Source organism: Lasioglossum baleicum, chromosome 6, assembly GCF_051020765.1.
Source record: "Lasioglossum baleicum chromosome 6, iyLasBale1, whole genome shotgun sequence".
Classification (NCBI taxonomy): Eukaryota; Metazoa; Arthropoda; class Insecta; order Hymenoptera; family Halictidae; genus Lasioglossum; species Lasioglossum baleicum.
Window position 1 is genome coordinate 8,398,537 of NC_134934.1, and position 16,310 is coordinate 8,414,846.

Consider the following 16,310-nt stretch of genomic DNA (forward strand, 5'->3'; position numbering starts at 1 on the left):
TTGACCGTCTGTGTAGATACACGGCAGTCATCGGCTCCTGGATAACTCCAGCGCAGGAGCGATGCTTGGGGATTGCGAAACTTTGGCTCACCGAAGTGTACACTCGCCGATTTCGCGTCACTTCGATGGGAAGTTGTTCTTATGATAATGTTGTCTTGCAAAGATGCTTTGCGTTCGATGACTGGTACACGGTTTTTATTAAATAGAAAAATGGATAGCGATCATCCAAGAATATAAAAATCTACAGTAGACTCCCGTATAACGCGATCACAAAATTGTTTAAAAGTACTGTATACATATGTATATGTATCTCTTGTGATAGTAAGTGTAATCTTTCTAATCCTATGCCGAGTTTTTTAAATTTTATAGGAGCGCAACTATGAACTTACACGTGAATTGCAATAATGAAAACAAACTGAAAATGAGGTAGGCTCTTTTCCCATTTGGAAAAGTGAAAATTGCAAGACTTTTTTTACGGTTTGTTTTACTAAATGTTAAAGCAAACTAATTCCTAATTGCGCTCCTGTGATATTAAAAAAATCTGACAGAGGCACTTCTCGCAGACACTCATTCAATTTCACTAATAAAAATAAATCGTAAATGTTGTTGACATAATGTCGTATAGAAAATTTAAATAAACAAAATCCGTCACAGAAGCTGTGACCAAGATCTTGTTGCAGCGCGCGAATCCACCGTTGAAGAACAATAGGCCGTCCGCCGCCATTATGGTGTCATTACGCGAATCACGAAGCCAGCTAATTGAAACCGTAATTAGCGATTGGGTGAATAAGTTGGCCAGTTGCTCGTCACGCGGTCGCGTCGAATCGTTGTTTTTGTTGGCCCGTTTCCGGCGGAAGCGATTTTCGATCAAATTTCGCCCGGCTGAGTTAATGACTGTTCCAAGAGTCGAATTCGATTTCCGGGTGGCTGCAAAAAGTGCTCGGCCTTTGGCTGTAATTAGTTTCGACTGAAATATGCAATTAGAATCTTGTGGAGCTGAAAAGTGTATTTGCTCATCAACGATTGTTCAGCGAGAGTAGTAAAAGGTTAAATAGAACGCGCGAAACTATTAAAGTGGTCGATGATGTGCCTCTATAGTAGGTATCAAAGAGAAATAAAAATATCAAAAATTTCTAAACTGGCTTCTGAATATAAAATTTGGATTTGTCCAAAGTTTTCCGTAAACTGTGGACGTGCGTAAGATAGTGTGCTCTAGTTTACAAGTATTCTAGTGTTTTGAAAGCGCCTCGGTGAACTCTTCAACAATACGTAATAAAATGTACAGGTTCCACTAAAAATCTCAATTGCAATCTCTACAGAGCATTTCAAGGTTACAGCAATGTCAGACAAATACAATTACGGTATACTCTCTTCCATCTCCCACAACTTTCGTCTGGGACAATTTTTCGCGTCACTTGTAATGTTCGAATAATGGAATTTTGTCCAGACAACGATCTTTCAGCGCACTGTGCGTCGCGTCTATCGTTAATCCACGAATTGCCGGAGCCGTTTAAGTGGTCGGAAAGTTTCCGTCTACGGTGTATCGGCGTGTGTATGTACGTGTACGCATTCGAGACGACAAATGTCGCTTTTTCTCAGCCGGAATAGATCAGGGACCGGTGTAAATGGCGGTGGAGCGGCGTGTAAAGGATTTCTCGGCGCGGCGGCGGTCGTCGAGTGCAGAGTGACTCGGGAAGAGGACCTAGCCAGGGCGATATTCTTGCACGCAGTCGTAATGGAATACATTTTTGCACTTCTTTCGTTCCACCGTTCTCGTTCCTGCCTCTCTCCCTTTCGCCTCTGCCAGCCCCCGCTCCGCTCCAGTTCGAAATGAAAACGAGTCTCAAAAGACCTTTGTACGCCGTTCCGTCACGTTCGATATTCCTGCATTCTTTTATGCCGTCACGTTTCTGCGTCCTGCCGAGGATTTCCCGGCCGAAGAAACACCGGCCTCGCTTTTTCAGAGACGTGACGTTCGCCCTCGAAATTCTGTCTCCTCTTCCGTTCCTCCTTTTATCGTCTTCGTCGCTCGAAACCCTCCCGACGACCACCAACAGCCGAACGGATTGTTGCCCGACCGTCCCTTCCGATTATGGTTGTCCTACAACCACTTCGAACCTCCAACCCCGATTCTCTTGATTTATCACGAGCCCGTAAGAAGGAGCTTACTGCCTGGCTTAAATCTGTCCAAACAGCGGAATTAATTTGCTGTTTCTTAGCATTTGGTCGTGGAAAAAATGGAACTTCCATTTTCATTTCTTATTAACATCTGATCAGCTTTTTTCCGTTCATCTTCTAAATCATCTAAATCATCTAAATCATCTAAATTGTGTTTTCGTCCTTCGTTAATGTTCGTGGATTATTTTAGCTAGATTGATTTATTTACTGCAAAACAAAAATGACTGATGCGACTAATATAATGAGTCTAGTAAATCTTGCTCTTCTTTCTCCTACATTCCCTAGTAAATTATTATTATATTATTATTTTAATTAATTTCGTTTGAAAGAAACTAGAATCGTTTATTTACTGCAAGCCACACTACACTAACCCTTCGCACTCCTTTGTCGAGTGTGACTCGACATCGAAGAAAGAGAAATGTAAATAAAACGGGTTTTTATATGTATTTGGTTCTTCCTTTATTTATTTAATTGTCTTATTTTTTTACTTAAAAACAAATATATATAAGTTCCACAAATAATAATAAGTCAAAGAAAGTTTGAGTAATATTTAATATAATTAGTAAACAAAATTGCTTAAAATAAGTAGCAGTCGAGGAACTGTCCTCTGAAGTCAAATGAAACTCTTAAAATAGTAGGGAGTTGTTGGCAAGAAAATTGAGAAATATACACTAATTTGAATAATGTGATTGATGAATGTTTTTACGACTGCATACGTGATTATACATATTTAGAGCTTCTTTTATAAATTTTTATTTCGTTCTGAATGGAGGTGTACATTCTTAATGCACAGGGGTTTAAAAATACATGAAATTGTGATCGATTTTTCTGGACCTCGCCGGTGCGTGTGCTCCCTTAAGTCCGCCGGATTTCACGGTGGAATTAAGCCGGCACGACACGTGACGCGCGTGGATTTATTGACATGCAGATGTAAAACAGTGCGAGATGTCGCCGAGACAATATTTTTCTTTCTCGAGCACGGCGTGTCCCTGAAAGAGAGACGCGCGCGCGTAGGTGTTAATAAATTCAATAGGAAATTATTGAAAACTTCCTCTAAACATTCAGGATGGGCCACCCACGGATGTAGGGCCGCGACACGCGCCGTTGTTTAACCCTCCCCATTGGCGTCGAACAAACCTAATCGACACAATTTCGCTCGCGATGAATTTACGGGATGCTGTTACCGTAGATTGATTCACCGGTCGTACATTTATTACACTTATTACGCTATAAAAATTCGAAGCATTTAATACACCCTCGATTCTATGGGAATCATGTTAGAAAAATTTGCATAAGTTGACGATTTTGCATTAAAACGATCAATTCTTAGATGGAATAAAGTACGAACTAAATAGAAAGTTTTTTCCTTATTTAATCATTCCACTTGAATTCATTTATTAACTTTTTCACTATTTTACATTATACCTCTATCTATCCTTGCCATAAACATGTGATAAAATGTTGTTGACAAATATCGTGCACATCTGTTTCACATATTATTGCGTCGATACTGTACTTGTAATTATAATGAAAGACGATTAATTTGACTGATCAAATACATTTTGCCTGGAGCAGTGTTAAATAATTCGTTCCCGCTCTCAAAATTAATTCTCCGTTCGTGGCCTCTCGAAAACCGTTTCGGCGCGAGGAAAGACGGCGGCAGAGGTCCCCCGAAAACCAGCAGCCATGGATCTTTATTAAATCCACGAAATTTATGTCGAGGCGGTCGCGTGGCCGGCAGGAACGTGTGCTGCATCGGTCTGCCCGAAAGGGTATTTATCCCTCTCCGCTTTTCAAGCGCATGATCCGCGTTTGCGTTAGGCAAACGAACCCGGGCACACGTCGCGCCATTGTGCCTCGATGCGCCCCGTATATTGCGTATTTTATTATCCTGTTTTTCTTTTCTCTTTTTGTATCTCCCTCCCTCTCTCTCTCTCTCTCTCTCTCTCTCTTTTCCTGGCTCCCTTTTCTCCCGTTTGTTTCCTCCGCGACATTTTGTTGCCAATCCTCGAAGCGGCCCGACACTCGTCAAACAAATCATTTCTGAATGTCCGTTTAATGAACGCGACATTTAATTTGTCTGCTCGCGAACGCCTTCAGCGGACCAGCCCGCTTTGTTTGCTCATCTTCCCCGCGAACTCCCCGGCCACGCGTTTAAGCCAGGCTTTTGTGACAATCCCTTCACTTTTTTTTATATTTTTAGCATCAGCCGTCGGTTCAGATGAAATGATTTTCGTCTCGTTGCGTTTCGCCATGAGATTTTCCGCGGTCGCAATTACGCTAGGTTCTTCAGGTTCTTTGATTGCGAAGACGAGCTATCGGTGTGAAATGACACTTGGGTTAAACTTTTACTCAGGCGACCAAAAAATTTTCAAACAATTCGATGAAGGAAAGATAAAACTTATAAATTCTAGTGCGAGGAATCCAAAACCTAACGCAGATCCAGCCGATCCACTCACTACAACATACCCGCTTCTATGTCTGGAAACAGTGGAAACCAATATGGCAGCATTCTAACCTCTCAAACGAGCTTGAAATCGAGCAACTGTACTCGCGTATAACTTTTAAATGAACGAACTCCGCACATCGAAACTTGGATTCCTCGCACTAGAATATAAAGTTTTATCATTTTTTCGTTGAATTTTGTATAATATTATATTCCGGAAAGTTGAAAATTTTTGGTCCTCTGAGTGAACATTCAGATGACACTTACGATATTTCTTGCGCGGTTCTAATATTTCGATAAACCGCATCACAATGCTTGCATAAGCTGACGATTTTGCATTAAAACAATTAATTATTTACACTGAACCTATGGAACATTAAAAGGGACTAGTATATGTACTGCCTTATAAAAATGACAAGATTGTATTTATTCAGAGTTTGTACTATAATAAATCCTTTTCGTCATTTTAATTGGTTGGGACTTTTAATACGAACTTTTTCATGTTACTAAATTACGAAGTAATTTTAGAAATGCATACCGTAGCCAGCAACTCCTGAAACTCTAAAATTCCATCGAAAGTCCAGCATTCGAATAAATATCTGTCGTCTGTGTAACGCCACAGATACTAATTGTTAGGAGCACCGTTAAATAAACTGCAGTTTCGATTATATTCCGTCGCGGTTTCAAAATGACTAGACCTTATCTGTGCCTCGATAAGAATATTCGTTGTTTGCCCGGAGCATCGCGGAACAATGTTTGAGAATAAATGGGATCCTCCTTTTAACTAAAAAGGAAACTGACAATGTAATAAGTGTCGTATCGGATAACCTCGGCGTCTCTGTCCCGCTTTAAATGGGGAAAGAGGTAACAATCGAGAAGCAACTTGTCATGCTTGAAATTGATATTGCGGACAAAGACGGTTAATATTAGGAGAGATATAAAACAGTGAAATCGGTTTAATCGTTCACCGTGGGAGCTACTTTGCAATCTTAACATTTCATCATTCTTAAATAGAGCAATAGCGGTACGAATAAGTTAATTAATTCCGTTCAACACTGGGATAAAAGTGTTGCTCGAGAAAATAGACATTTATTTCCATATTTATCAGTTGTAGACCGCGGATTTTATGCATTTTTGAAAAAAATGGTTAGGTGCAGTTTGCATGAATAGAAAGATTAAAAAGATTAAAAAGAAGTTTTTACTTTGTTCCTGCTTCTTGCAATTAATGCGGATAATCTTTATTTCGCATAAAGATCCGCTGTCTAATTATTTATTGTATACGACGAGGACTTCCCTCTTCGCTGTCGTACAATTTTATATAATATAATATATAATTATTAGACAGCGGATCTTTTTGCAAAATAAAAATTTTCTACTCGAATTGCAACAAACTGGAATGAAATAGAAATTTATTTACCTTTTTTAATGTTCACTAGGCTCAGTATTATGTAAAAGTATTTCTCAATTCTTCTAATGTTTTACTGTTTTAAATTGCACCTACTCATTTTTGTCATAAATGCATCAAATCCGCTGTATAATAATTTATACAATCTTATGTTTTCTAAATAAATTGTACACAAACTTAACTAAAACTTGACCAGGAGAATTCTGTGAGAAAAAATCGTATTTCTTATCGAAAGCTCTACTTGTTTTTTTTTAATAAAGCTCGAGGATCCCGTTTTCTTGGTTTTCACGCTGCATCAGCCCTTCGAGCGTGGAATACAAGCTCCCCTGGCGAGAACGGAATTTTTTTAATAAATGAAAGAAAGAACGATTCATAATGTATGAGACACAGCCATTTGAATGTATATTCCTTGACCCTCGAGCCATCTCCTTGGCATCGCCAGACGGGCTGCCCTCTTCCTCTCGAAACGCGGTCACAGATGCAGCCGTGTGGGCGTCAAGTCGGCAAGTGGATATTTGAGAAAACGCCGCCGGTATAAACAATTCAGTGTATCTGCCAGAGGAAGAGGCCCTAAAGATAGCGAAGACTTTAATTACGTCGGGCCTCGGCTCGTTATCGTTCCGGTGCAAGCGCGGTGCAGTCGAAGGAATTCCAAATGCACTTCACCTAAACGGCCCCCCTTAACAGCGCATTCCTGTGTAAACGCTGGAAAATTTGACAATTTTTCAGAATTTATTTCACGTTAATTATCTACGTACGTGATGGCGAACATCACACAAGGGTGGATTAGGTCAGAAATAATTTTTTCCAACGTTTCCATAACGTTTCACAGAAAACATGTCTTCAATTTTTCACCATCCGCACCATGCATGATCATGAAGAAAATAAACAACAGATTGCAAAAGAGAAGGCTTCAGGGTTTAAACTGAATCTAGATTTATTAACTGTACAATTCCTTTTTAAGGAAATTATTAAAATTTAAATGTCAATGTCAAAAATAGAAAATTTGGAGTTCGAATACTTTTTGTCTGCAAGATGCATCACGAAATGGTGCTACAAAAATGAACAATTCTTACATCTTTAGGCGCACCGCGTACACAATTGCTGGACAGTGAATGAGTCTGATCCGCCACGCTCCGAGGTGAAACGCTATTCACGAGAAACAGAGCAAGAAAAAGACAAGCGTTCAATCGCCATAAAAGTGTTCATTACAGTCGTGCGATCTTATGCGCACAGTATTGGTCCGACTTTTTATTTCCTCGGAGAGGATGCGATTGAATTACGGTATTGTGCACAAAGATGGTAATCGTGAGCAGTCCGAATTTGCTATTTTTGCTTTGTGTTTATCAGGTATCGCGCTATATTAGAACTTCCCTATCGACCTCCTGTGGTTGCGTCAGCCATGACCCAACCCTACAGGTCTCCGTAACCACCAATATCATCGGGATGATTTATTCGGAACTTTTCGAGTCTGCATACTTACGTTATTACCGTCATAAATTCGAAACACGTCCTGCGCGGGTTGATACCGGGCCTGACCTACCTCGTCTTGAAATATGAGAATTTTCGCGGGACACCGGAAGTCCTTATAAAATATTTCTTCCATTGTCGTCGCCCTTCTCTCTCACCTTCTCTGTCTCCTTCGCGAGCTCTTATCTTTCGTTTCCCGTTTACATTAGCATCGAACGCGGAAACGCTGTCGAACCATCCGCGAATAGCGTCGGTACATGCTGCAGACGTTTTGTGCTAATGCTACGTATCCACGCGAGGATCCACTCATCGTTGAACAAGGTTCTTATCGGACTAATATTTGTTTGGTGATCGGATATAAAAGCTTGCCGATTTGTTCAACTTTTCAGAGATAAATGTTTTTAGATGTAAGTTACATAAATTGAATCTGTTTGTAATGAGTAGACTGTGGATTTTATGCATATTTGTGCATAAAATATGTTAAAACCATTACAATTAATGGAGACAATTTTTGTTTTGCAAATTCTTCTGCTAGATAGATAAATCTGCAAATTCTTCTGAAAAATAAATGAATTATATTGTATAAATCGAGATTGTCCGAAATGAAACTCGTATGAAAATGTATTTCTCTTCTCAATAATTTTAACAAATCTTCCCAATAATTTTAACAAGTTTTTCCAACACCTTTACAATTTGGTTAATCCATTTTTATCATGAATACATTAAATCCGCAGTCTGGTAATCAGATGTACTCTTGACTTCAATCAATTTGACTATTTTTTCGGGTGAAAGCTTGTAACCTCTCGTAAACCCTCAAGTTGACACGCAGCATAACGGGGTCGCCGGAAGACAAATGCATTTCTCGATACGAGGCATTAAGAAACTCGTTACAGGGCCAAGCTGGAAAATAGCTTCGGGACTCCGGGTATCGGTTCTCTCCTTCGTTTCTGGGTGATGGTTGCGGGGGTGGTAGTCTCGCACCTTTATCCCTTTAGTTCAGTTTGCGCGACCGCTTGTTTTGCCACGGTCAAAACAGGAAACTCCGTGCTCGCCCGAGAAAGGCAATTTACGTCACGCGGCCGAAAACGATGCACCGTTGATGATCTCTCTGTTTGACAAATGGTCGTGGAACTTTGTATACTGGGTGTACGCGTAATTGCTAACCGACATTCTCGCTGTAAATTATGAATCGCGAACAACCAGTAATGGAGCAGCTATATCTTTATCTTTTTCGTTGCGAGTGAATAGATCACGCTAGTTTTTGCTTTGATTTTTAAGGTGGACGTATTATAGATTGTATGGTTTAATTGAAATTTAATTTAAATGATTAGAATAGAGATACAACGCAGTCTTGAACCTACCTGCATTCACCGGCTTCGGTTCGGGTAATTGAGGATTTCTTAATATTCTATGTGATTTTGATCATGGAATTGAAATGTAGATATCGAAGTTGGGTAATTTTTTAAATAAATGATTTGATATTTTATTTGTTTGAATAGAAATAAACAAAGTATATTTTAAACTCCAAATTTCGGATACATAACATTTCTCGAATTATTATTATAATTTGTTAGTAATTATACCGCTAGGTAGATTTCGCTTTGGTGTGAAATGTCGCTTCAGCGCTGGATTCGATGATGTTGTTGATGTCTGTATCTAATCTAATCTAAATGTCTGTCTATATCTAAAAATCAGGGACCAAAAATTCCGATCAAGCCAGTTAATCGAGGTCCTACTGTATCTAAAAATGTCTGTTTATGTCTTGAAATGTCTGTCTACGCCTACGTCTGCCTATGTGTAAGCATTCTCGAAAATATCGTAGCAATCTCGAAGATTATAAAATAAAGAATCCGAAATCCTTCATTTGGACAGAACTGGTCCTAGCGTTCAGCTCTTATTCCGTCAATTTGAGTGTGTACTACAAAGTTAACAACGTTCCCAACTTTGCGATTAAAATACCAGCATATCGGGGTTGGAAAAAATGTACGGGGAAAGCGTTTAATCGCATCGCCGCGATTAACGCGAATTAATGAGACTTATCGGACGCGGCGAACCTCGTTTTTTCGGTTGTTGGCCGAAGCAACAGCTAGTAGGGGCGGTTTACGGTGTGTTGTTGGCACGGGGCTGCTTGGGGGGTTGGTCGGGGTAGCAAGCGACAGAGAAACGGATCGACGAGAGAGGGAACGAGATTGGGGTTGCAGGAAGGGGGCTAAAGAGGCGAGAAAGAGAGAGAACCAGAGCGAAAGAGGGAAAGAGAGAGAGAGAGAGAGAGAGAAAGTAACAGTGGCTGTGGTCCCGAGACGGAGAGAGAGAGGGAGCCGATTGGAGAGACTGGATTGGTCGCAGAGGTGCGAGAAGGACCGAGGATGTCTGTCGTGGCAGAGTAGCGGCGGTGGTAGCATATACGGCGTTTTAACTCGCGGGGAAAACTCTGCGAGCACGAGCTCGCGATCCTCAGTCGCATGTGACACGCGGCCTCAGTCGGTGCAGGCCGTCGCGCAGATCGACATAATCGATCTATCGATCCTCAACATCGTTTACACAAAGTCTGGTGTCCCGAACGGGATCAATCGGTGATCGATCTGTGGTGAAAATTGATCCCAAAGTGCTGCAGAATGACTTTTATCGAGAATAACTAAACCTAAACAATTGACTCGAAAGTGACACTGCTCGAGAGTAAAAATTCCGCCAAAAAAAACTAAACTTGAAAATTCGCTCCAAAGTGACACTGCTCGGGAGCAATCTCTATCAAGAGCAACTAAACTTCAGTTAAAAGTAACTAAACTTCTGGCTCACGTGTCGATAACTTGTGTTGTGAGAGCAGGGGACTGAATCGGTTAAATAAATATTAAACCGAATAATTTATCCCGAATTTCATTCTCGTTGCTGTACACAGTCTTTCTCTCTCGTCCTTCCATTCTCACACGTCAATAAAAATAATATCACACATAAAGTGTTTCGAGATCAACGATACTAGAGAGTTGCGGCACGTTTTTGTTCGTTCGATGAGCGGTAACAGTGTTGTGGTTTAAGGATGTCCTCGATCCTGATCATCGTCCGGTTCAGTGCGAATGATCGTCGAGATCGGGTGACTTGTCACGATCCAGCCGGTGGCGCGGGAGAATTATAGATCCCCGTGAAAATTATAAGTCCCGTGATAGCCGTGTGTATTTCACCGGTGCGTGCTCGCTTGGGGAACGATAGCAACCGCTGAAGGATTTATACGATGCGCGGCGGTGCTCGTGGATCGTTCGTCGTCCTGCGATCTTGACGCGCGCGGATCCGGAGGACCTTGAAGAGCGTAAGGCTGATGAGCACTGGTCATCGAGAGTCCGTGAATGTATAAAATACAATTGGGACTGTTTTGCTAAACTTGTATATACTTCGACTTTTTGTTCTTCTTTTCTCGAGATTCTTATTTCTGATGAACTGATGAAAATCACTGATAAGAATAAGTCTGTACAGTGACTTCCACTAATATTCGGACACTCTTAAAAAGACGATAACTTTTTCATAATTGGACAATTTTTTCATAATTGAATAATTGGTTTGCTGTACAACGTAAAAATATTTATGATGAAAATTAAAACTTGTCGAAATTCCAGAGAAAATATTAAGATTTGTATTTTGCAACTTTTTCATGTGGGATTATGTGGAAAATTTAAGAAACACTTTTCGTAGATCTGTATCAATTAAACGTATCCTGAAAATTTCGTGAAAATCGGTTGACGTTGCAACGAGCTACAAATGGTTAAAGAAGGTCAAAATTACAATTTTTCATGAATAAATCGAAGGATTCTTACATCTTTGAATGTCTGTCGTTTTTCTCCGCATCAACCGATTTCGATGTAACTTTCGCGATGCATATAATTGACACAGATCTACAAGACGTATTTTTATAAAAATATAGGCCCGCATCAGAAAGTTGAAAAATGCAACTTTTAGTATTCTCTCTACATTTCCAACCAAATGCAGTTTTTGAAAAAATTTCTTTTCATATACTGCAGTAATCTAATTGCTCCAGCTTCTCGAAAAAGTTCAAATCGCATAGTCCAATATCAACAAAGTTATCGTTTTTTTTTAGAACGTCGGAATATTAATGGGAGTCCGTGTAGCTCCAATTAACATCACTGTACAGGAAGACTCTGGCAAAATTTAATCTTCTCACCCGTTGCTAAGCATGATTAAAACCAACACGTCCGACTAGCCCGAAACTAATGAAACGATCCGCAATATACACTAATCTCTTTCCTTGAACGTAACGTTTGAAAACTTTCCCCAAGCTAGGGCATCGAAGCTAACGTAGCCAGTATAATGAAACGAGTGACGCCAGTAAAACTCTGCTAGTAACAGGTATAGCATTATCATCCTATCAGAAAGTTTCGCGGAGTCTCAGCTCGGGTTAAGGGTTAAGCGTGTTATTGCACCGAGTAGCAGACAATCGTGGCGGGTATAAGCGCGTAAAATCCGAAGTCTAGCGATAAATCGTGTTACAGGCGTAACGAAATTAGACGCGGCGATAGATTGTGCGGGGGCCACAAGAAATATACAGGGTGTTGGAAAATGTCCATATCAACACGTGTCCTGTTTGACCTCGTTTCAAAGTTCTAGTCACTTTTGTGTTTCAATAATCAATAGCCAATTTGGAGTTTTAGTCATTCTTCTCTCGACGGAAGATGCTCAAAATGATCATACCATAGAACGTTTGAAATAAAGGATGATCATTTTCTATGAAGACTATCTTTTCAGTTCTTTTATCATGGGTTATTGAAACACAAAAGTGGCTTTGACTTTGAAACAAGGTCAAATAGGACACACCTATATCCTATATTCCTCTTAATTTGTCAATGGCAAAACGTTTCCGCTTTGAATTATTTATTATTGAAACATTTTTGTCACGTTTTTCTGTTAAAAATACGTCCAAACATGACACAATTCGCAGCATATTCGCTCGTTCAATTCACGACATAGTAGCACCTCGATCATCCGAACCAGAGTTGGGCAAACGCTATAGTCACAATTATGATTATTGACTAATAACTTCATAAGCGCTCTACAAAAGTGACTAATAATTAATGACTAAGTAAATACTTGAGCGTGACTATGAGTAATTACTACATAAGTATTTGAGCGTAATGACTAATGAATAATCACTAAATTTTTATTAAGGATGAATATTGAATACTGACTATATAATGGCATAACTTCAAATTATTTGCCGACCATTTCACAATGTCGAGTCAAAATAGTGTCGGTCAAATGAGTTGTCGCCGAACCCATGGTAACCCAATTTGGTCATTGATGTAAGGGCTAGAGTGGATCCCACATAATAGAAAGCACCCTGTAGAGCGAAAGTAGCAATCGGGGAGACAAAAGGATCGGAGATCCAGGAGGATCGGTCGATGACCTCGCCCGAAGTGAATGTTTAATCGTACACGATTCGAAATCGTGATGCTAGTCCCTCGAAGAAATTGTAGTCGAATGGAGAAAGTTTACTAAAGAATAGTAGCAGCAAAATCTTCTACTTCCATTTTCTTTGGGCACTCGGGGGCGACTGAGCGTGACCGCGCGCCGGAAGTTCCGTTTCTGATGCGACGTCCGCTTTCCCTCGCGATCCTGACATCCGTGGAACGACGTTCCACGAATTTCAAGCTAAATAGGCTAGATTAGAATTTGATGCTCAACATACTTGCTCCAAAATGTACAGGATGGTCTGCGAACCGGTCGCGATGATATTTCAGCTATTTCTGAAGCAACTGTCGATCACTGCGGATCTTCATGCAACATAAACACTTTCGCGATTGCAAGAGCAATTTTAGTTATTCACCTAGAATTTTATTATTTTTTATCTTATAGAGGAATTAATGTTGACAGGTTCTAAATATAATATATTTGGCCACACTACAAACAGTATTATTAATCGGATGAACGAAAAGTATGTTTTTCGGATTGTGGTTTTAATTTGTGATCATCCATTGTGGTTTAATACAATAATGTTTTCTTTCGAATGAATGTGCATCGATATTAAGAGAGAGCCTGATGTAGTGGGTCAAAAAAAGATAGATCAGATCAAATGCAAGATAGTGAAAACGTTTTAAAGAATTTAAAAATACTGTTGTTTTATTTTTAATTCATTAAAACTACTAAGAAAATAGACAAATGTCGATGTGGCTCTGGCATTTTGCGTTTAATACAAACAAATTTGCATGAAAATCTGCAGTTTCCATATTAAAAACATTGAAAATGATCATTAGGAAAAATGCTGCATAATGTCCTCTGTAATGTCTCCTTTGTTTAAATTAATTGAAGTCTGGACGACTGATTTTTACGGTTTACAAACTGATTGTTTGGTGATGTCGGAAACATTTAATTGCTGGAGAGCGACACTAGACGTGTTTTGAAGAGTGCAGAGTGATTGTTCGGAAGAGTGGTTTTAAAACATTTGCGAAATTGTAAAACTCGCGTCGATCGCGCGTCGAAAAACGCGAAAAACCAGCGTTTCGTCGAGGATGTCGCGATCGATGTCGGACCGCTAGTGTCACGTGGAAATTCGAGGAATCTTCTGCTTTTCTCATTCGATTCTCTGCTTTGAAGAGCGAGCAGGATGCGGGACAAACTTTCGTTTGGCGTAAGTTTCTTCGGAACGTTTCACCTGGTATTTGTTCTAAATGATGTTTCGTCTGTGATCATTGATCCATGGAAATACAGAATTATTCTATATTATAAGAATTATTCACCTGCGAATTAATCTTGTCATCGATTATTGGAAAATGCAGTTGGTATTAGCTTGTAATCATTTATCAGGTACTCAATGTGAAATCTGTGGTGCAAGCATTTTCAATTTATTTAATCTAAGTCTGAAATTTAATTATTCAATCTGTCTAAAATCAAAATAATATGGTTTTTTGTGGAAACACATAAATTCATTTTGTAGAACTGAATTGTAGTACTTTTGATACTTAATGGAGAGTCCACTTTAAATATCCATTTTACAAAATGTTGATACATATTCTCGAGTCTCGGGAATATTGTTGCTGAAGGATTCACTTGAGTCAATTAAAATGATTCGAGGCTTCATCCGAATGATGTGATTTACAGACGGGGGTGCCGGACATGCACGAGACCCTGTCCAGTTTTCCGGAACAGTTCGGAGATGGGCCGAGGAAACCGGAAATAAAGCCGGAAGCGCCAAAGGAGTCGGACAGGACGACGGATAACCTGAAGTGCGGCTGGTTCTGGTTCAGGCCCTTGCATTTGCAACGATTTCGAACCGCAAAATGGGCACTCTTCTGGTTGTGTTGGACAGGTGCTATCCAAGGTACGTGATTCCCTTAAATCTGGTGAAATTTTCAAATTGAAATGAAAAAAGGAACGCTTCAAACAACAATTTAATTTACCGATTTCAACGACCTTATTTCTAAAAGATGTGGAAGACCAATTTGTTATATGATTACTATGCGGATCTTCATGCAAAATAAAAAATGTTGGCATTGGAGCCAAATAAAAATTGTATTCTTCTTTTAATGATCCTATTAAGCTGAAATTAATACACTGATGTCATTAAATCTTCTTAATTCGTCCACTGCTTTAAATTGTACGTGTACATTTTCGTCATAAATGCATAAAATCCGCAGAGTCTAATGATTACAATTACAATTAGTATTGGAATGAATTTTTCTTAATTTCTTTCCTGGCTGCTTTTTAACAACGCGTATCAGTCTCGCTCGTAAGCGCAGATGATTTGAAATCGCTTATTTGCCGAATTTAATTCGTAATTAACTGTTCTCGGAGCACGCACACCGAGCACCGAAGCTTTAATAATGTTGCCGGAAGTTGTTCGCGCGAAATTCAAAAACAAAGTTTGGTACCTTCATTGTAACACGGTGTACACGATAATTTCTGAGACGGAAATATGCACGTTTAAGCGCGTCCGATTATAGAAAAATGATGAGGCTTTAATGAGAATAGTTGAATTGTATCTCTCTCATTCATCATTTTTCTTCTCGCTGGATTAATCAATCATAAATATATCCTCAGCTGGAGTAAACGCGATTACGATAAGGAAAATTCCAGTGCAACAATCTTTGGCATAATACAAAAACTCTGTTGATTTGTTAACGAACAATGCAAACGTCTCGTCAATCTTTTATAGCCCATCATTTCTGAGAAGTCAGTCTCGGTCGAATTTTTTACAAAAAGGAGCTAAGAATGATGAGTCTGCTACTTTCCATCTTGAAAACGTTTGTGATAAGAGATAACAGTGCATCGTTATCGCCATTGTCAATCCCTATGTTATTTAAAAAAAAATACAGTATTTTATCCATAAATGTCCCAGAACTATCCCCACTACTGCGGGGTGTACCCCCTCGAGGGGCCGTGAAACTCGAGAGACCTCGGTCGCCGAGAAGTATGACTCATGCGGCTCGGGTATATCGGTGAGACCACACTAATCCAAATGTCACAACTTCTTTATTTTTCATTATTTTTTTATGGAACTTTCACCAACATATTCGTGGAATTTTCTCATGCAAAATGATACCAAATATGACATAATTCCGATGAAATTTACTGGTGTAATGGACGATGAAAGTTTCGAACGCAAGTAGAAACTGTGCCGGCGCGCTGCGACTCTATGCGTCTCTTTCTTTCCCATACGCTGTCGTTCTTTGCGTCGAAAACGTTCATCGTTCATTACACAAGTAAATATCATCGGAATTATATCATATTTGGTATCATTTCGCATTAGAAAAATGCCACGAATATGTTGGTGAAAGTCTCATAAAAAAATAATGAAAAATAAAGAAGTTTGTC

General features: G+C 39.6%; 1 protein-coding gene across 19 annotated transcripts in view; it reads left to right on the top strand.

Moving 5' to 3' along the window:
* Oatp26f (Organic anion transporting polypeptide 26F) overlaps window positions 1-16,310 on the top strand; it is a 48,484-nt gene that overhangs the window by 9,575 nt on the left and 22,599 nt on the right. For 2 of the 19 annotated variants that reach the window (XM_076424898.1, XM_076424899.1), the window contains exon 3: window positions 14,598-14,817. In XM_076424898.1, the coding sequence (XP_076281013.1) occupies window positions 14,598-14,817 (220 nt within the window). Of the gene's footprint in view, window positions 1-9,853; window positions 14,128-14,597; window positions 14,818-16,310 lie in introns of those variants that run through there. The other 17 variants (XM_076424903.1, XM_076424911.1, XM_076424905.1 and 14 more) reach the window with 17 other exon arrangements.